This window comes from Globicephala melas, chromosome 10, assembly GCF_963455315.2.
Source record: "Globicephala melas chromosome 10, mGloMel1.2, whole genome shotgun sequence".
NCBI classification, from domain to species: domain Eukaryota; kingdom Metazoa; phylum Chordata; class Mammalia; order Artiodactyla; family Delphinidae; genus Globicephala; species Globicephala melas.
Window position 1 is genome coordinate 102,170,514 of NC_083323.1, and position 20,039 is coordinate 102,190,552.

A 20,039-nucleotide genomic window follows, 5' to 3' on the forward strand; every position below is an offset into this window, starting at 1 on the left:
ACAACAGTGCAGAGAAGCGGGTCTGCTGGAAGAAGGGGCACAGGGGAAGGAGAGGCAGGGGAGCCACATGGCAGCACCCCTGGGGGGCCCTTACCTCGGGAGGGGAGCGAGTCCCTGAACATCTCGTAGAACTGGGTCAGGTACATCACCATGGACAGCTTGTCCGGCTCCCCCACCGAGGCCATCTCTCTGCCTGTCATGATGGGAGAAATGCCCAGCTCCTTCTCAGCAATATCAAAGGCCAGCTGGTTATTCTTCTCCACATTTTGCTCATCCAAAGAATCAAAATCTCTGAGAAACAGGACGAGGAAAATGTGTCAAGATGGGCTGCTTGTCCCCAGACCAGAAAACATGGTATCACAGAGTCATCATTATTTCTCGGTCTTTCAGCTAAAATCCAGGGTGCAGGCCTCACTGAAATCGGAGAGCAAACCTCTCTCTCTCACTTCCTTTTACTAATGAAATGAAAATCATCCTCAGGGAGAAGAAAGGATTAACAATCTACCCATAAGAGAAAAGAGGGGAAAAGTTGGAAAACATAACATTTTATCAATAACATAAAGTTCTTACTAAAATGTGAGCTCAAGAAAAGGAACTGTTTCTGTTAAGTTTCTCCTGTGCCCCGTGTGTGGTCTGCATGTATTAAACTCAGGCTCAACAACAATAAAGGTCCTATTTGGATCAGGCTGTGTCTAAAGGCCTGGAACCATCACCCCCTGTGTCCTTTGGAGCTGACAAGCTGTTGATGTACTAAATCAGCTCTGGTGAATCTTACTCAGCCTTCCCCTCTAATTAAAAGGGAAATTCCAAAACTTTCCTCAGAAGATTTCTCCACTGCTAAATTTCCTAAGTATTTAGATTAACAAACATTTCCCACTGGGTTTCAGGCTTCTTGCTATTCAATCAAGTAAAGACTGACAGCATCCTTCTTTAGCTGATTTCAGATTAACTGGGCAGGCCTTATTTTGTGTTAACCTGCTGACTCCGCAACCGTTTTTCGTTTTTTAAACTCCTTTACTCTGTATGTTAAGCCTACTAAACTGTGGCGGGGGGCGGGGGGGGCCTCATCCTGAGTGACGTCACGGCAGCTTAAACGGTGCCAAATTAGCTACTCACGGCTCTGTGCACCGTCAGGAGGAAATGCCCAGGCCCCTGGCAGCCTTCGGTCCATTCCCACAGGAGTGTGTCCCCTCGGCACCAGGCTCCCTTCAGGGACTCCTGCCCTCCCCCTTCTGTCCTGCCCTCCCTCTGGACTAGGACTGACTTGCCTGGCCCTTCTCCTGAGCACTTCTGTGTCATCCACCGCAGTCGTTCTCAGGCTGCCCCCTGCCCCCCAGAGGGGTCAATAAGCCCTACTCCAACTCAGTTTTCGCCAGTCTCGGCGTGAGCTAAGGGACAGGGGCACAGAGGCCACTTCCGCTTATCAAGCACATCAGCACCCCCACTCCTAAGCACTAGGTGAAGCCCCTTTCTTTTATTAACATAAAAGAGAGCCAGATCTTTCAGGATTCCTTAAGTAATCATTAGAACAAAACAAATACACAAAAATGGGCCCGTAAGTGGACCTAATGATGAAAGGACATACAGCCAAAATAATGCCACATGCTCTGCTCGTTTCCGAATCTTCTTGTTTGGCTTCCATGGTAACGAATGCCTACGGGGAAATCTGGGTGCACCGGTCACCACAGCTGACCTGGGTCATCCTGTCATACTAGTCTGCATTTAGGTGAGGAGAGAATGACCAAAAGAGGAAATGTCACCGCACAGGTGCGTAAGGCCACCTGAGTGTTAGGGGTGTAACAGAGTACGCTTGCAAAAAGTGCAAGAGACGAGACAATGCCGACAAGCCCCGGCGAATGGAGGAAGTGCTTTGCTGGTAGTGACACGCGTGCCTTCAGCCCACACTCCGGCCAGGCTTTCCTCGTGACCAGCAGCACTGGAGAGAGAGCTGGCTGAACGCAGAGCTCAGCCTGGGGCCAAGAAACAGAGTTTTCCTTCCTGTGATGTTAACAGGCCCGGGGGTGTTATAACCAGTTTTCCACGTTTTGAGTGCTGAGACTTTACAAACAGCTAATAATTCCTGGTTTGAGCTACATAATGCCTAACAGACACAGCTTTAAATATAACTATAAATTAAAATTAGTGACTGACTTCCAGAAGAAGTATCTTATATATATCTCGTTCTAGGAAAAGGTACAGAGTTTGGCCACTTGGAAGCAGGGCACTCGCAAGTCCTGTGGGAATACAGATGAAGCAGAGCCTGTTCTCACATCAGATCAGGGCGGTATCTGTGGATGACGGCACACAGGGCCAGGCCGCTCTTCCACGACATGGTGAGGTCCGTCACGTTCACCCCAGCGTAGCCATCTGTCTGCCGCTGGCACCAACCCAGCAGTTTGCTGGAACGAGCCACAGACTCTAAAACAACAACAATGTTATTATTGGAAGTGCGGTCACCTGGTAGCTTTGATAGGGAATCCACATAACCAGGTTGAAAAAATACTGAAGGCAAGGACAAAATAGTCGTCACTGGTTTTCAAAAGTAAGAAGTTACTTAACTGGTATCATAAGAGTGGAATTTAATTTAATTTTTTTTTCTTTTGGCTGTGCGGCGCGGCTTGTGGGATCTTAGTTCCCCAACCAGGGATCAAACCCGGGCCCAAAGCAATGAAACTGCAGAGTCCTAACCACTGGACTGACAGGGACTTCCCATGGAATTTATGGTAGACAAGAAACTACCAATTTATCCAGACTCTGAGGTCAACGTCCCTGCCCCGTCCATGACAGATCACAAGTGGACGCTGTGGATCCTCTCACGCTGAAGCCCAGGGTCCCGGCCACTCTCCAGGACAGGGACGTACGGGAAGGGTGCCACCTGCTGAGCTGTCACCCTCACACGTGATGGCTCTAAGATTTCCCTGGAGAGTTGTCTGGCAGGTGGCGGAGGAAACGCCTTCCCTTCAAGGTAACATTGGGGGCACCCGAGAAGAAACGTTCCATTCCACCTAGCAGCACGTTACACACTTGCTCTCACACTTTCCAAGGTACCAAGCAATCTGCCAAGTGAAGAAACTTTGCAGGACCACACAGGCAAGGCCAAGGACGCCAGACCAGGCCAGGCTTGGCACTCAGTATGACAAGTGATCACATCTTGAAAAACTCAACGCATAGACACACATACTGGGACGTCTTCCAGTCACTGATGTGTCTTCTAAACCACGAAGAGCCTTTATAAAAAACCGTTTTTCATGATCACATCTGAAGAGCTCTGATATGGAACATTTAGATCAGATTAGATCATTTAGAAGAATCTGTGAACTCCTATTTGTGTCCAAGAAAGTCTGTTCCTTACCTTACGCAGCTGAAAACACTTAACCTTATACTAAGCCATTTGTACATAACAAATTTGTGAACATAACAAAATAAAAACTGCATATCTAAAAATCCCGTTTCACTTCAGTCTTTCAGGGAAAATGTATCCTGAAATGACACAGAGAACTCCTGCTGGTGTCACCATCATAAGTCTCCTGGCTTCAGAAATTCACTTCATTCAGATGTCTCCCAAGTCTGTGTATCCACTGATCCAATATGTACTGGACGACTTCAATATTCCAGGTTCTAGAATAACAGTGAACAAAGACACACTCTCTGGGCACTTCCCTGGCGGTCCAGTGGTTAGGACTCCATGCTCTCACTGCCTAGAGCCCAGGTTCAATCCCTGGTCGGGGAACTAAGATCCCGTGAACCGTGCGGTGCGGCCAAAAATAAATAAAAGACACACTCTCTGCTTTCAAGGAGATGACACCCCAGTGGAGGAAGATGAAAATGTTTCCAGCTGCCTGTTGGTGGTCACATCTGCCTTGATATCCCAACAGCATGTCAAATTCAAAATGCCCATGACAGAGCTCAGTTCTTCTCAGCCCTGAGTCCTTGTTCAGACTCTGCCAGTGCTTCTCGGCAGCCACTTCTGACGCCCCGCTGCACGCCAGGTGCTGCAGCGAACACCCCGACATGCCCCTGAGTCCTCGCAGCCAACGTGAGGTGGGCATGGTTACCCCCACTTTGCACACACGGAAACCCAAATTCAGAGACGCCATGTATGCTGTCAAGCCACACGCTTCACGGACGGGCATAGCTGGACTGGACGCCGTCTCCCTTCTCATCCGCGGCATCAACACCGGACCGGCCAGCCTGACCATTGGCGCACTTCTAAACTACCTGCTCTGCCCCAGTGCCCTTCTCTGTCCCAGCTCACCTGCATCTGGCCAGTCACTCTCCTTTTAAAGAACACTTCAGGGGCCTGCACCGCATGAGCTCCGCCTCCATCACTGTGTCCTGCAGCCAGTGGTCCTCAGCTAAGAAGCCACTGCTTCTTCTGTAAAGCCTTCCCTGAAAACCTTGGTTGGCGTGTGTGCTCCCAAGTCCGCACCCCTGTCCTCGCAACAGCACCGTATCTGATTTCTCGTTATACCCTCGCGACACCTTAGACCAGGTTTCCCAGCCTCGACAGCACTGCTGCTTTAGGCAGTTGATCCTTCGCTGTGGGGCTGACTTGTGTACCACAGGGGGCAGAGCAGTAGTAACCTAACCCCCCAAGTCCTGACATCCAAAAATGTCTCCAGACACGACCAAACGTCCCCTGGGGGCAAACCACCTCCGGTGAGAACCATGTACATGAGAGCCAGTACTGTGCGCACCAACAGCTCAGCCAATTACACAGACGCTCTCGACGGCAGAAAGGCCATTACCAGGACTCACCATTGCGGGCCAATTTTGGGGTAGTTCGGGAATTCACGAGGTTCTCCATCTCCAGGTGAATATCTTTTGTTTCTCCAGTATCATACAGATGGCGCACCTGGCAGGAAGTTTACAGGTTGTAAAGAAGGAAAATCACATACCAAGTAATAAATTGCCGACTGAGAGCACACTGACTGAAGTGGAAGGCTGGGGAAAGCGTAGTCAGAAGGTATAACGCCAACCTTAATCCTTTCTGGGATACGGTGGGTCACGTACACACAAATGCGTGTGACCTGTAAGAACCTGTGCTCAGAGACAGCCACAGAGGGCCCTCGCACAGTCTCTGCTGGGCCATTACTGCTGCCCAGTGCCAGCGGGTTTCCCCCACAAACACAGAGGCCTAGATGTAAAGTGAATAAGAAATTACTCTAGAACACAGGCAAATACGTTGAATGGGCTGCTTTCTCAGCATTGTTGGGCTCCCAGGGATTATTATGCTTTGTAAAATGCCACTCTCAGTGCAGTAACAAGGCTTTAGACGTTCTGAGTTGGCCGGCAGTGTCTTTTACTTGCAGAGGGTCTTATCTTTCCACGTTTTCTCAAGTGACCAGTGCTGTCTGCCTGCACAACGATCCTGGGAGCAGCAGGGATGGTGACCTCCATGGTACAGATGGGGAAACAAGTTCAGGGAAGGTGAGCGGCAGCCCCTGGGTCACGGTGACTGGTGGCAGTGATGCAGGTGCCTGCTGCACGTCCTGACTAGAGAACGAGGGCTGAGCTCCTGCACTGTCCACGGGAACCAGGAGATGGGACACAGCCCTCCGGTCACCAGACAACCCGCTGCCCTAGCTGGTCAGTCTGCTGATGGCAGATGCCTCCCTCAGCCAACTCAGGAAGACGTGTGCTTGGATTGGGAAGGAATGCTGTGTGCGCCTGTATTCACAGAGTCTGACTGGTCCTGACCGTGGCTGGGACACGGATGACGGGCCAGGGGCGCTTACCTGGCTTGGCCGGAGGAAGTTGACGTTCATGTTGGGGTATCTGGTGACGGGGTCTATGCTGTACTGGCTGAAGTTCTTGCTCACATTCTCGGGGGTGGTCTGAGGCAGCAACCTATAAATGCTTTCCCTGCAACAATGAACAACAGTGCGCTCAGAGCAGTGACAGCACCAGAAGCTCCCCCCTCTCCTTTGATAATATTTCTATTTTCTGACAGTCCAGGGTGGGACAAATCCTCCTCCTTGTCGGGTTGCCTCCAACCCCACATCAGCCCTGGCTTCCCATCCCCACCATCTCAATGATCCCACAGGCACCAGACTGTTAGGGTCCAAGGAGAAGGGCAAGTCCACTGCTGTGGGCAGGGAGCCAAGTCTCACTCTACTTTACTGCTGCGCTGTTTTTTTTTTTTTTTAATTTTTATTTTATTTATTTATTTATTTATTTATGGCTGTGTTGGGTCTTCGTTTCTGTGCGAGGGCTTCCTCTAGTTGCGGTGAGCGGGGGCCACTCTTCATCGCAGTGCGCGGGTCTCTCACTGTCGCAGCCTCTCTTGTTGCGGAGCACAAGCTCGAGACGCGCAGGCTCAGTAGTTGTGGCTCACGGGCCTAGCTGCTCTGCAGCATGTGGGATCTTCCCAGACCAGGGCTCGAACCTGTGTCCCCTGCATTGGCAGGCAGATTCTCAACCACTGTGCCACCAGGGAAGCCCCTGCTGCGCTGTTTTAGCAAGTAGGCCAATGTTTAATTTTTAAGAAAATCACTGATGAACAAAACTTGCCACCAAATTTACCCAGAGTACCTTAGGTAACAGACTTAAAAATGGTATCGACCACTAATTTCATCCAGCAAATCCTCTTTCTCTAGCTCTGGTCAAGGCACTTGTTCTTCATTAGCAAGCGAATCCGAGACCTTACCTCATCTGCAATTATCTGCTTCACAATGTCTGACAGTTGAGAGTCAATGTTCACAAGCACTTTGTTGTTTTCCTTTGGATTCGAAGTCACTTTTAATTTCTTCTCCTATGTTAGTACATCCCCTGCTACCACACTGATTTCATTAGTACAAGTCTCTCTAATTTAAGGACAGGAAGATTAAATGCACTATTTTCATGTACTGGGTTGGCCAAAAAGTGCCTTCGGTTTTTAAGTAAAAACTAAAGACACATTTTTCATTTTCACCAAGAAATTTATTGAACAATGTATTTACCCTTTTGTTCCACTACCTTCTGCCATTTTTCAGACAACTTCATAATTCCATCTTCCCAAAACTTTTTATCTTTTTGAGCAAACAACTGTTCCAGGTGCCTTTTACAGTCTTTCAGGGAACTGAAATTTTTTCCATTAAGAGAATTTTGTAAAGACCGAAATAAATGGAAAATCCAAAGGTGCAATGTCTAGTGAATACAGCAGATGAATCAGAACTTCCCAGCTAAGCTGTAACAGTTTTTGCCTGGTCATCAAGGAAACACGTGGTCTTGCGTTATCCTGATGGAAGATTATGCATTTTCTGTTGACTGATTCCAGACGCTTTTCGTCAAGTGCCACTTTCAGTTGGTCTAATTGGGAGCAGTGCTTGTTGGAATTAATCGTTTCGTTTTCCAGAAGGAGCTCATGGTAGAGGACTCCCTTCCAATCCCACCATATACACAACATCACCTTCTTTGGATGAGCACCCCCCTTTGGTGTGGTTGGTGGTGGTTCTTTTCGCTTGCCCCACGACCTCTTCCGTTCCACATTATTGGACAGTAACCACTTCTCATCGCCTGTCACAATTTGTTTTAAAAACGGAATTTTTTGCTACGTTTAAGTAGAGAAACACATGCGGAAATATGGTCAAGAAGGTTTTTTTCGCTTAACTTATGTGGAACCCAAACATCAAAACGATTAACATAACCAAGCTGGAGCGAATGATGTTCAGCCCTTGATTTGGATATTTTGAGTATGTCGGCTATCTCCCGCGTGGTGTAACATTGATTGTTCTCAATTAATGTCTCGATTTGATCACTATCAACTTCAACTGGTCTACCCAATCGTGGAGCATCGTCCAGCGAGAAATCTCCAGCACAAAACTTTGCAAACCACCTTTGACATGTTCAGTCAGTCACAGCACCTTCTCCAGACACTGCACAAATCTTTTTTTGTGCTTCAGTTGTGTGTTTTTACCTTTCTAGAAATGATAAAGCATAATATGCTGAAAATGTTACTTTTTTCTTCCATCTTCAATATTAAAATGGCTACACAAAAATTCACCAATTTTGATGTCTTTTTTTTTTTTTTTTTAATTTTATTTATTTTTGGCTGCACTGGGTCTTCGTTACTGCGCGCAGGCTTTCTCTAGCTCTGGTGAGCGGGGGCTACTCTCTGTTGCAGTGCCTGGGCTTCTCATTGTGGTGGCTTCTCTTGTTGTGGAGCACGGACTCTAGGCGCACGGCCTTCAGTGGTTGTGGCACGCGGGCTCAGTAGTTGTGGCTCGAGGGCTCTAGAGCTCAGGCTCAGTAGTTGTGGCACACGGGCTTAGCTGCTCTGTGGCGTTTGGGATCTTCCTGGACCAGGGCTAGAACCCATGTCCCCTGCATTGGCAGGCGGATTCTTAACCACTGTGCCACCAGGGAAGTCCCAATAAGTCTTTTTTTAAATGCAGGCTGATATGACAGCTGTCACATACAATCTAACAAAATTGTTTCGAAAGAAGTTAAAGACAACTAAGTGCTACTAGAGCCATCTTAGGGAAAAAAACGAATGAACCTTTTGGCCAATCGAATATTTGTTCATGTAGCTGTCACAAAGGAATCAGAGAGCATCCTTCAATGTTACACAAAGATTCAGATACCATTCATAAATAACAAATTTGATTTGAAAGGGATAAGAGAACATCACTTAGATTAGATAATTTTTAGGTTTCTATGATTTTTGTGTGTGTGTGTATGGTACACGGGCCTCTCACTGTTGTGGAGCACAGGCTCTGGACGCGCAGGCTCAGCGGCCATGGCTCATGGGCCTAGCCGCTCCACGGCTACGGCACGAACCCGTGTTCGGACCGGGGCACGAACCCGTGTCCCCTGCACCGGCAGGCGGACTCTCAACCACTGCGCCACCAGGGAAGCCCTAGGTTTCTATGATTTTATGAATACCTATCTTGCTTTCCCTCTCTTAAATATAAAAACATTATTAATGAAGAAGGAAATAGAAACCTGAACTCTGCCTGAGGAGCAAACCACTGACCCTCCTGTGTCACCGCGAAAGGACGCCCCTCCGGTTACCTCTCTGCCAGGACTTCCAAGGGGCTCCTTCCCAGAGACCAACTGCGCACCATCCAGGCCGAGTCCATAGCAGCTAGAAAGCCCCGGGCTATTCCTGTTCCCATTGGCCAAAAAGGCTACAGAAACAGAAAACAAAGAATTAACCTGAATTACCTTTTAAAAGAGGGAAACTAAACTAAGGAGGAGAGAAAGAGTTTGCTGTTGAAGAGCAGCTGTACCCTGCCCTTCCCTTCCCTACTTCACAACCTGCAGACGGGCAAGTCACAAAGCCTTTGGAACTGCCACCCACAGTGGCAAGCCTGGGCTCCCCGTGGCCTGGGGCCCTCCCCTGTACACTAGACCGCGTGGCAGTGCAGACACTCGCTCCCCAGCTGGGACCCCAGAGCTGCCCCTCAGTGCGATGCCCCCTCGCCAGGCCTCCAACCCGAACTGCCACCTCCCGCTGCTCAGCACTCACCTCCAGAAGGCTGTCCCCCACCAGGGCCACCAGCAGCTGGTGGCCACCGTGCTCCCGCACCAGGGCCGCGTTCTCGGAGGCGTACATGCACGTGAAGTCGAACATGGCCACGTCGGGCTGCCCGTAGTGGTTGATGGCGAAGTCCAGGGAGGGCAGCTGCTGCTGGGTGGAGAAGTCGGCCGCCTCCCGGGCATAGCTCAGCAGGGCCTCCTGGTCCACATTCTCCCGGGACAGCAGGAGCTCCGTGTCGGCGTAGTCCTATCTCCAGAGGGAGAAGAGGCTCTATGGAAACGCCCAGGCAGGGGCGCCAGAGCCCGCCGGCCACAGCCATGCTGCGCGTTCCAGACGGAACCTAGTTCCGCAGCCTTCCCCTCCCGGTTCCCAAAGCAGTCTTCTATGCAAATTCAAAAGGAAAGGGGGGAGGCTGTTTCTAAAGGAACACAGGTTTTGCCGCCTAGAAACAGAGCACCCGCTTTTCCATTTACTTGGAACAAGTCACTGCTTCTTCAGTCTAGTCCACTCCACCTCACGGAGTTGCTTTGAATACCAAATACAATGATTCAATGTGATGACGCTCTGTAAACTGAAAAGCATTCATAGTTCAGGCTGCTATCAGCAATCACCGTCTTCTGGGCAGCAGCTGGACCTACACGGGACACTCAACCTTGCATAGCTCATCGAACCCAAAGGAAGAACCTGAAAGCTTCAGTGCCAGAGGGATGAGGAGGTGGGGGCAATAGGAGTCCTGGGGGCCGGGAAGAAATACACTGAAAAGTGGAACAGAAGTCTTCAAAACAATACACAAGATTCTGAAAGTCCCCATAGTAATCCACCAGCAAAGAAAAACAATGATGAGGGAAAAGGGCTTTCCACAGAAGGGATCGAGAAACTCCCTTTCTGTTTTGGAGGCTCTGGCACACTGAGCCAAGTCTTTCTTCTCAAGTGGGACCTAAGCTTTCCAAGTGCCCCTGACGGTACCTTCCGCTGGCACTACAAGATGCAAGAGCCGAACACAAATACTCAGGTTGGCCCCGGAAACTGTCTGTTCAGCACTTAGTAAGCGGCCACCATGGGCCCTAAGTCTTAGCTTGGCCCCAAGGCACACCAACGGGTTCACTGGCTATTTCTTACTGGTAGAGCATCCAACTAAATATATCTTGCTCACGCTTTTGTCAGAATGGGCTGTGCCCACTGCTCTGTCCTGTTCTCCTCACACGCATAAGGGGCCACGGGGCTGAGACACAGACACGAGGTCCACGAGCTCCCAGCTCCCAGTTCCCCAGCACCGCCTGCAGACAAGGCAGCACCATAACTCAGACTGCAGTCACCCGACTCATCATCACCCTGCAAAGACAAAGGACATCCTGAAATTCAGCCGCCAGTCTGCGCTGGGAACTGCACAGGCCTCAATCACCGCATCTGGTGCCTCTTCTCTCCACTCATCACACAGGGACAGTTAATTCTCAAATCCAGACCAACAAGACCAAGTTAAGACTTAAGAAACTCTCCTTAAGGAGCCATCCACCTGTGGTTCTCTGCGTCCACATTCTGTCATCATCCCAGGGAATCTCATACAATTAGTCATCTGGAAAAAAGGCTTAGCTGGCCCTGGCTCTGGGTGAACAAGAGCCCTCATTGTCAGGCCATAAAGAGGTCCAAATATAGCCTGATCCAGGCACTGTAACCATACCTGCAGTAAAGCCAGAACCGTTCTCAGGCTCCCATAAACACCAGTTTTTGCTTCTTGGTCTAACTCCCTTCCCTCTATAACCCCCTCCCAAAAGATGACCTACTAACCAACCAATAATCGGTCATATATGGAACTCATCATAACCACAAACAGAATCACCTGAAATTAAAATGAATATCTATGCATGAAATGCTATCTGAGATTTGCTTTGCACCGCCCAAAGTGGGAGTGGGGAGTGGGCTGGGGTACTCCTGGGACAGTGCTGGCCACGTGCTGACAACTGCTAATGCTGGATAACAGGCACATCGGGGTTCATTACACAAGTCTCTCCACTTTTGTTCGTGCTTGAAATTTTCCATAATAAAAGATTTTTTTTAAGTTAAACTAAAAAACATCAGAGGAGTACAAAGTACATGGTCCCAGGAGATGAGTGAGGCACTCATTTTCATCCCCTTGCAGGAAAAAACTCATCAGACAATAAAATTCTTTCTCTTGGTAATCACATGACCCAGTACAACATAAAAAGCGGTTTAAAAGAAATCCGCGACTCACGTGCAGTATCACCCCTTTGTCCAGTAAACTCTGCTTTTTGGCTGTCATAACAAAATAGTGTGTGTCATCTTTGTAGTAGACGATGTTCTCCAAATCGATCCCTGCAACAGAGAACAACATGCACATAAGGGTCTGCTGAGATGAAGGTGGGTTAGGCAGCCAGAGAGACTCTCCTGGCCCACAGAGGCCAGGGTTGTGGAACTCCAGACAGGGAACGAGAAAATGAAAAAGGCACCTGAGCCTGATCCTCACCTCCTGCACATTTGTTCATGAAAAGGGGGGGAGCTCTGGTTATCCTCACACTGCTCTGCATTCACCTGACACCCTGTTATCCTGGCAACAGCAATCAATCAGAAGCAGAAACACAAGGATGGGAAGAAAGGAGAGGTTAACCTCTAGTAAGAGGGTTTGAGTCAGTTCTCAGGTTAAACCTCTTTGATGCTCGTCAAGGCAACGGGGGAATCTCCTGGACTCTCACGGGCAGGACAGACAACTGGATGCCTGGAAGTACAGAGTGCACTACTGGCTCTTTAATTCGATTAACGTGAAAAACAGATGCAGTGGGAAGAAACCATGTTCTTCCAGAAAACAGGTAAGTGGAATTTGCCACACATTTTTATTACAGCAAAATGTCTAAGTGAATCCATCTATTCACAAGCTATCATACAACAACCTCATTTCTATCTAGCACGTGGTTTACTTCAAAGCCAAACAAACTCAGGAAAAAGAAGACACACTCAACACCTAGCGTCAGGTTCTCAACAAACCAGAGCTCCCCTCCAACAGCCGAAGGTGTCAGGCACCACCATGCAGAGGCAGGCAGGGGGAAGGGCTGGAGGAGCAGCCCATCCCTGCAATGAGGACAAAGGACACCCGAGTAGGAGACAAAGACACAGAAAGCATAACGCTCAGAATGAAGCACGGGAGTGAAGAAGGAGCAGAGGGGCAAACAACACAGCAGTTTCACTGATGACCCCCCCCGACCAAACCCTCCAAGAGAAACATCACAAGCGGTATTTAAATTTCTATCCTTTTTGCTGTGGAGGCATTGACACCAACCTGTGGCTTCCCTCAGTTCCTGGAAAAATTTTTGGTTGAATATAAAAGCCACACCACTGATCTCTTCCACTTTGGCTTCTGCGGTTGTATTTCGGTTAATAAAATTTGCTGTAATGGCAATGGCCAGTTTGCCACGAAATTCTTTCCGACGAAATCCTGGAAGGAAAGAAATTTTCAGAGGTGGCAAAAGCTGGCTAAAGAAGGAAGATCACGTCACACAGGCGGGGCGCTGAGGAAGACATGAGGGAATATGGGGATGGGGATCAACGGGAAGGTTTTAGGGCAGCTCTCCTCTATCTGGAAATAAGGTGTTTACCTCCCAAAGACTGTAACGATCCAGGAAAGACGTCAGTCACCCACAACTAACACACCGCTGGAAATCTGACGGACCAGAACAGTACTCAGTACAAGGGGTTCCATTTCATAAAAAGGGACGCCGTCTGCTTTAATAACTTAGGTTTAATCCTGCAATGTTCCCTGCTCACGGGTGGCTTGTCTCCCTGTGCCCTGAAGAAGTGGCCCAGTACCAGCTGGCGGGGCGAAGGTGGGGCCTGCCGTTCACCCAGCCTAGGCAGCGCACGCGTGAGGATTCTCAGGAGCGGGGCCTCTGAAGACACAAGCTCTTGGCAGGGTTCCTCCACATGAAGCAGGTGAAGGAGACAGGAGCACTACCCGTACCTTCCAAGGTGTTCCTGCGGCCATCCCCTCCAATGATCACTTCAAACTCATATTCTGATACAGGATGGGTTTTGGGGTGCACCAGGGCCCGCCAACCTATCCCTGCGGACGGAAGTCAAAATGAAGGTTATCACCCAGACCCATTCATATATCTAAGACATCTCTAGGCACCCAGGTGTGCAGACTGCACAAAACCCCACGCCAAAAACACACCAGGCATAAAAGCATGGGGTACAAACCAAAGAGAGAAAGAAGCCTCGAGGAAGGGTCACAAAGGAACGTCCCCACCACACGACTTCCTATAACAAATCCAAGCCCTTGTAATGTCTAATACTATGTCAGAGGCCTCCTCATAAGTCAAAAGTTCCTCCAAAGACACAGGCTGTGCAAATGGAGACACCCCTTTAACTAGCTCTGAAAACAACCCTCAGATTCCTCTCTTCTCCCTGGATCTCATCTTTCCTCACCTCTTCAAGGCCCTTTTATCCCTCCTTCATTTGTTCACTCACGTTCATTTTCTTGGTCCTCAGGAGGCTCCACAAGTCCTTGGAATTCCACATTGACATGGATTTCAATGCCTAGGATCAATGCTACTTTCAAAAGTATTAGTTGAAGCTGACGGATACCTGGGTGAACAGGAAGATTACAGGAGTGAGGGCCCACCGGGTAGAGAGGACAAGTCAGCATCACTGCTCCGGTCCCCTCGTCCACCAATGCAGAGTTTATCCAGATGCTCAAAGCCACCTACAGCAGGCGGCTCTTCTGAGCCATGCTCCATAGCGTCTTCTTTTCTTTCTCAAGGGCAAATACAATTCAGTGCAAGAGGTGTTCTAGAGAGACACACAAGCCTACCTCTCAAAAGCTCTGAGACAGAAGGAGACTCTCCCTTCCATCCTCCCTGACACAGAGCCACAGTGACCGAGCAGCACCTACGATCCTGACAGGACTCACCACAGGAGGCAGAAGACAGGCACCCCCAGGGGTGCTTCCAATTGGATACAAAGGGCTGCCTCACTTCCTGAATTGCCCACGGCATCTCTCTCTCAGCCTGTTCCCTCACTGATCTTCACACACTCTTACATGCTGAGAGGGGATCCCTCAAACCAACCTTAGTCTCTTACCATTCCCCCTCCCACCACTGGTCTACGGCTGCAGAAACTAAGGCTCAAAATAATTGAAAAGCTTGCTCATTATCATAGTGAGACTTATTTATTTGTTCAGTGTCCAATGAATAGTTCCCAGGTGTCAGACACGGATGGCCCCAGGTACACTGAGAGAAAGTCTGGGTCCTGATGTGGGACCCTCTCAGCTCCAAGACAAATTCTGCCACACACAAGGCAGACAAGTCCACTGATATACTGACCTCGGTCTACTGTTAACACCGACTGCCTACAGGCTGTGACCAATGAGCTAGGAATACGTGCTAGTCCTCCACGCAGCCGTCTCGGCTATCTCCCCCACTTTGCACCGTTCCACGTCACACTCCCAAAGACTTGTTAAATCCCCTGCTAGTGCACATCTCATTCCTGCAGATGGCTGTTACCCACTGCAGCCCGACAGATGCACAGAGTGCTTCTGCTGCCGGTGGAATGTGGCATCTGCTGGCCAGTGTCTGATAAACTGGCACAACTGCTTCAAAGAGCAAAGGGTTGAGTAGCTGAATGTTTACAGAACACATCTGAGGAGCTCAGAACAACAGTTCCTTGATAAGGCTGTCCTGCAATCATTAATGATGATCAACAGACAAGACTTCAACTTCATAATGTAGACAACAGTCTGTTCTGAACCGCTTTTCAGAGCGGCATGAAAACAAAAGCACCGTCTGCATTAACTTCTACTGCCTCGAGCACAGGCCCAGGCTGAGCTTGGAAGGGACAGGAGGAGAGCAGGAGCCCTCCACGCTGCAGACCTCACGAGAATCACTCGGCCAAAGGGATCCCACTATCTACTTGCCACTCACAGCCAGCCTAGGAGTCTGCTTCCTTCATCACTGTGGCTCCCCAGGACCGTCCCCAGAGTCTTTGTTCTCACACTAGGAGAGTACCCACCTAGCACATCACAGCAAGCTGCATACCTCGTGCTTCTCCCATCGGACTAAGAGCCACCAGAGGGTCAAAGCCCAAACTGGCAGTCTGTTTCCTAGCCTGGCCCCAATCCTATCCCACCCACTGCCGGTGCTCAGTAAGCGCTCAGGATGTTAGAATTCCTTAAGCTAAACTCATTTCATAGGAGACACCCTGGTAGTTAAGAATCTCAGGTTACAGAACCACTGGAGGGCAGGTATTTTGACTCCAAGCTGAGTGTGTTTTCTACACAATAGATACTAAGGATGTCAGGACACACTGGGCTTCTGAGTACAAATTCCTCTGGTAATCTGCCTGACTCTTTCTCCTGAAAAATGAGTAGAGGGTAGGCGTGGGATCCTACAGAAGAACTGATTTTACTTACTGATGTGGTCGATGGCTCCAGCACAGAACTTGCCGTAGAACTTCTTGGCACCCAGGCCTCGCAGGTCGTGTATGGTGAATGGCCAGAGGTGCAAGACATTGTTGCGGGAGAAGGCATCTCGTTTCTCAATCACGACCACCTTAGCTCCCAATAAGGATAAATCGATGGCTGTGCGGAGACCGCAGGGGCCAGCTCCAATGATGAGACACTGAAAAACACAGCTGCTTTCAGGGCGAAGGCAGCACCTCTTGAGCGCATAACCACCATTCCCTAAAGCCCCCCAGTAGGGCTACTCTCCCCATGACCAAGAAACCTTCAAACCCATCCGGGTCAGAGCGGAGTGCCTGCAATGGCTTCAGAGAAAAGCTGTGGGCGCTCTGGATGGAGGAGACTTAACTGTAAGTGCTGGACAGAAACTCAGACGTGGCACCTGCAGATCACATTTATCTGGGTCCTCACATCAACACACAATATGAAGATCACATCTCATCTCTCAACAACAGGAAAAAACCTTCTCGAAGGTTTCTAAGTCAAGCAGATCTCTGTCCACAGAGGCACAGATCATTAAATACAAAGCCAAGCAATCTTAGGGTCCTGGAATGGACCTACCACTTGAGAGACTCCAAGGTGGTAATTTTCAAGAGCCAAAGTTTTATGTGCAGAAAAGAGTTCTAAAACCACCAACTTTAGACTGAAAATCCAGGGAAATGATCTTGAAGATCCATATTCTAGAGAAGTACTCAGGGTGAGACCACACACTTATCTTAACTAGTTGGCATGCACGTTCAGAAGAAAGACATGCACTGTTTCTGGCTTCCAATTCCTTTTATTCTGTTTTCTTTTTCCATATGAATTTATTTATTTATTTATTTATATTTTTAATTTTGGCTGTGTTGGGTCTTCGTTGCTGTGCACGGGCTTTCTCTAGTTGCAGCGAGTGGGGGCTACTCTTCGTTGTGGTGCGCGGGCTTCTCATTGCGGTGGCTTCTCTTGTTGCGGAGCATGGGCTCTAGGTGCGTGGGCTTCAGTAGTTGTGGCTCGCGGGCTCTAGAGCGCAGGCTCAGTAGTTGTGGCACACAGGATTAGTTGCTCCGCGGCATGTAGGATCTTCCCGGACCAGTGCTCAAACCCATGTCCCTTGCACTGGCAGGCAGATTCTTAACCCCTGTACCACCAGGGAAGCCCCTCCAATGCAGCCAAAAATAAATAAATAAATTTATATATATATATATATATATATATATACGTATATGTGTGTGTATGTGTATATATATATGTATGTATATATATAAAACTCTAGAGTGCACTTGAATTACTTGCATTTTGTGGATGAATATCTACCCAAATGCAAACCAACACAGGACAAGTTAAGGCTCTTGAAAGGACAATAACAACAGTCACAAAGTCATCTGCAACTTCATTTCCCTGCTAGCTTTTCCGAACTTCTCACAGAAAGTGCTCTTACTAAGGAGGAGAGCAGGAATGTATTACCTTTCTCCTCTCCCCACGCCTCCCCCTGCACAGGTGACTTGGCATCTCGGGTCTTTGCCCAGGCCTACCCGTTTCATGGAAACTCTATTTCTCTAGATTGTGAAGAAAGCAAAAGAAATACTTTGGTTTACAAAGCCCTTGCTTATCAAGATAGACCTCTGGAAAATGGATGAAAGGAGGTCTGAAGCCTGTGGGAAAAAAATCCCCAAGTTGGCAAATACTCTACACCTTACCAGAGGCTGAGTCTGGAACAATGACTTTGCCAAGCGCCAGGCTGCCACGGTCAGACAGGACACTGACAGGGCCTGGCTACCTCTTTGCTCAGAGGCCTGCATCCTCCTAACAGTCTGAGATCCAACTAGAGCCTCAGCAAAATCAAACAACTCCTGTGGTGTTTGACTGCAGGGTTGTTCTCAGTAGCTGAAACCCCGAATGTTCCTATGTGAATCCACGAGATAAAAATGGGGCACACAGAACAGTCGAATGAACGAACACAGGTAGCGGATCCACAGAGTTCTGCCGCAGTGTGAGCTTGACGGCCTCCCTAGGCTGTGGCCTCACCAGGCTACCTCCACCCAATGCTCTCTCCTTCTCCAGCTGAGTCCCTGGGTCAGTGCCCAGGGCCTGGGCGGCCGCCCCTACCTTAGTGTTAGTGCACGCCTTTCCCTTCTTGTAGTCTTTGTGGCTGCCCCGCTTGTCCAGCTTTGCCCAGAGGGCCTTGGCTCTCCAGTAGTTGAGCTTGGACTTGAGCTTGTGGTAAAAGGAGCGGTGGTCCTTAGGCTTCAGTTCCAGGTGGTCGCAGAGCTCTTGGAAGGCCTTGAGTGTCCCCTTGCAAGTGGTGGCCTGCACGAACCGGTCAAAGAGGATGTGAGCCCGATTCGTCGCCTCGTTCTTACGCTCCTCCATGTCGCCCCACTCTCAAGCCCCTGACAAATGGGGCGGTGGGGGGGCTGTCGATCCACCTGACGCCGTCACGTTAATCTAATAAAGAAAGAAAGAGGAACGGTTAGCAAATCCAAAGCTGCATCTAGAAACGTTTTCTAGGAGACATAGCTTTTCAGAGTGCACTGCCTAAGTGTTGCAGGCACTCGTTACACAAGCGTGGTAAGCTGCCCGTCCTCTAGACTCCAGGCGCCGTCTGAGACACCGCGGGCAGAGAAATGAGGAAGACTGCGGTTGCTTTCAAGGATCTTACAGTTTAGTGGGTGAACAGAAGCTTAGAATGTGCCCTACTAAATGTCAGAGAGAGAGAGGCTCAAGGGATGTGGGAACGCAGGGGAAGAGCGCCTACGTCATGGGGGAGGGATCCTCATCCAGGATGAGCCTCTGAGGGATGACATCTGAGGGTTTCAGGATAAATTAGTGTCAGCCAGGCAGGGAGGAAGCACAGGACGTGGAAAAGGAAGTAAACTGGAAGGCTTGCAAGGGACTCTTACAGATGAAAGGGTCAGGGATGTTTCCCGTGGAGTGAGTGGTGAGCCCAGGCCGAGGGATTACAAACAGAAGCCCTCATCTGTGGCAGGTTCCCTGTTACAGCTGAGCTGCCTTAGTGGAGGGGCTCACTAGGCAGTCGGCTGAGTCGGCTCGGGGGCGCAGCACACAGGTGGTAGCTGACCTGTGAAGCCTGGTCAGATCACACGGGGGAGCCCTGGGCTCCGGGGGAGATCTGGACTCAGCGAGGGAGGAGCTGGCAGCCAAGGACGAGCGTGCTCTGAAGAGCTTCTGAGGCACAGCCGAGAGGTCTGAGAGCAGAGCCAAGGTTGGCGTTTAGGGACCGAAGTCCTGCCATGCGGACGGCACGTGGCAGGTAGGATTTTACAGCCATTCCATTTTGCCCACAAAGAAACCTGACAGCAGTAATGATGCCGTCTATACCTCCCACTTATCAAAAACCTCCAGCACCTACCAGCCTACGTTTGCTGGGAGAAACTTCAAGAAGGGAGGGGCCCCGCAAGCACTCCTTCACCCACTCCCTGCCTTGGGTCTGTACCACACTTACTTGTCATCACTGCGGAGAACTGCTGCTGGGGGCGGGAGGCAAAGGGCCAGAGGCTGGAACAGGGCGAGCAGAGAAGCAGGGCAGGGCAACAAGACGAGCAGCACCTCGGCCCTGGGTCCACACGCGCCGGGCCCGGGCTGCCCCACTCGGCCTCAGTTCTCCCTTGCGTGAGGTGAGAGTGGATGCCCCGAGTTCAGTGTGGGAAAACCCTCCCAGCCACAGGACTCAGGCCCAGGGCTCCAGACGACTTCCCGCCGGGTGACAAACAGGGCTGAGCCCGAGCTCTGCTTTAAAGAGGACCTGCTCGTGGAGATGGCAGGGGATGGAGGAAGGGAGCTGCTGACCCACTGTGTTGGGGGGAGGAGGGGTGGAAGTGAGGAGTGACCCGCTATTTACTGAACCAGCCCAGGGCAAAGGGAGCCACCAAACTATGTGCTGTGAGACCTCTGCTTGCCTCCCCAGGCCTGGAAGAGCCCCACGTCCCGTCCTGAAGCTCTTGCAGGCGGGAGAAGCCCCCTTGGGAAGCAGGAATAAGATTCTGCTTCTTTCCACACTTCACCGTGTATTATAAGGTTGAATCGAACCAACTGGAGGTGTGGGTGGTTTCCTGAGAGAAGGCAATACCTAAATAAGAGGAACTGCCACTTTCCTCTTGTGTTTTCTGTGTCAAC

At 49.9% G+C, this 20,039-nt stretch overlaps 1 protein-coding gene across 29 annotated transcripts in view; it reads right to left on the bottom strand.

Moving 5' to 3' along the window:
- The window catches only part of MICAL3 (microtubule associated monooxygenase, calponin and LIM domain containing 3), a 193,529-nt gene that overhangs the window by 84,101 nt on the left and 89,389 nt on the right, over window positions 1-20,039 (bottom strand). For all 29 annotated transcript variants that reach the window (XR_009565576.2, XM_060306674.1, XM_060306679.1 and 26 more), the window contains 12 exons: window positions 18,012-18,350; window positions 15,879-16,086; window positions 13,940-14,056; window positions 13,431-13,532; window positions 12,753-12,908; window positions 11,694-11,794; window positions 9,452-9,709; window positions 8,995-9,110; window positions 5,739-5,865; window positions 4,759-4,855; window positions 2,271-2,418; window positions 95-291 (listed from right to left, as the gene is read on the bottom strand). Coding sequence is in view for 28 of the 29 variants with exons in the window: in XM_060306674.1 (XP_060162657.1) it covers window positions 95-291; window positions 2,271-2,418; window positions 4,759-4,855; window positions 5,739-5,865; window positions 8,995-9,110; window positions 9,452-9,709; window positions 11,694-11,794; window positions 12,753-12,908; window positions 13,431-13,532; window positions 13,940-14,056; window positions 15,879-16,086; window positions 18,012-18,275 (1,891 nt within the window). In the remaining variant the exon portion in view is untranslated. The remainder of the gene's footprint in view (window positions 1-94; window positions 292-2,270; window positions 2,419-4,758; window positions 4,856-5,738; window positions 5,866-8,994; window positions 9,111-9,451; window positions 9,710-11,693; window positions 11,795-12,752; window positions 12,909-13,430; window positions 13,533-13,939; window positions 14,057-15,878; window positions 16,087-18,011; window positions 18,351-20,039) is intronic.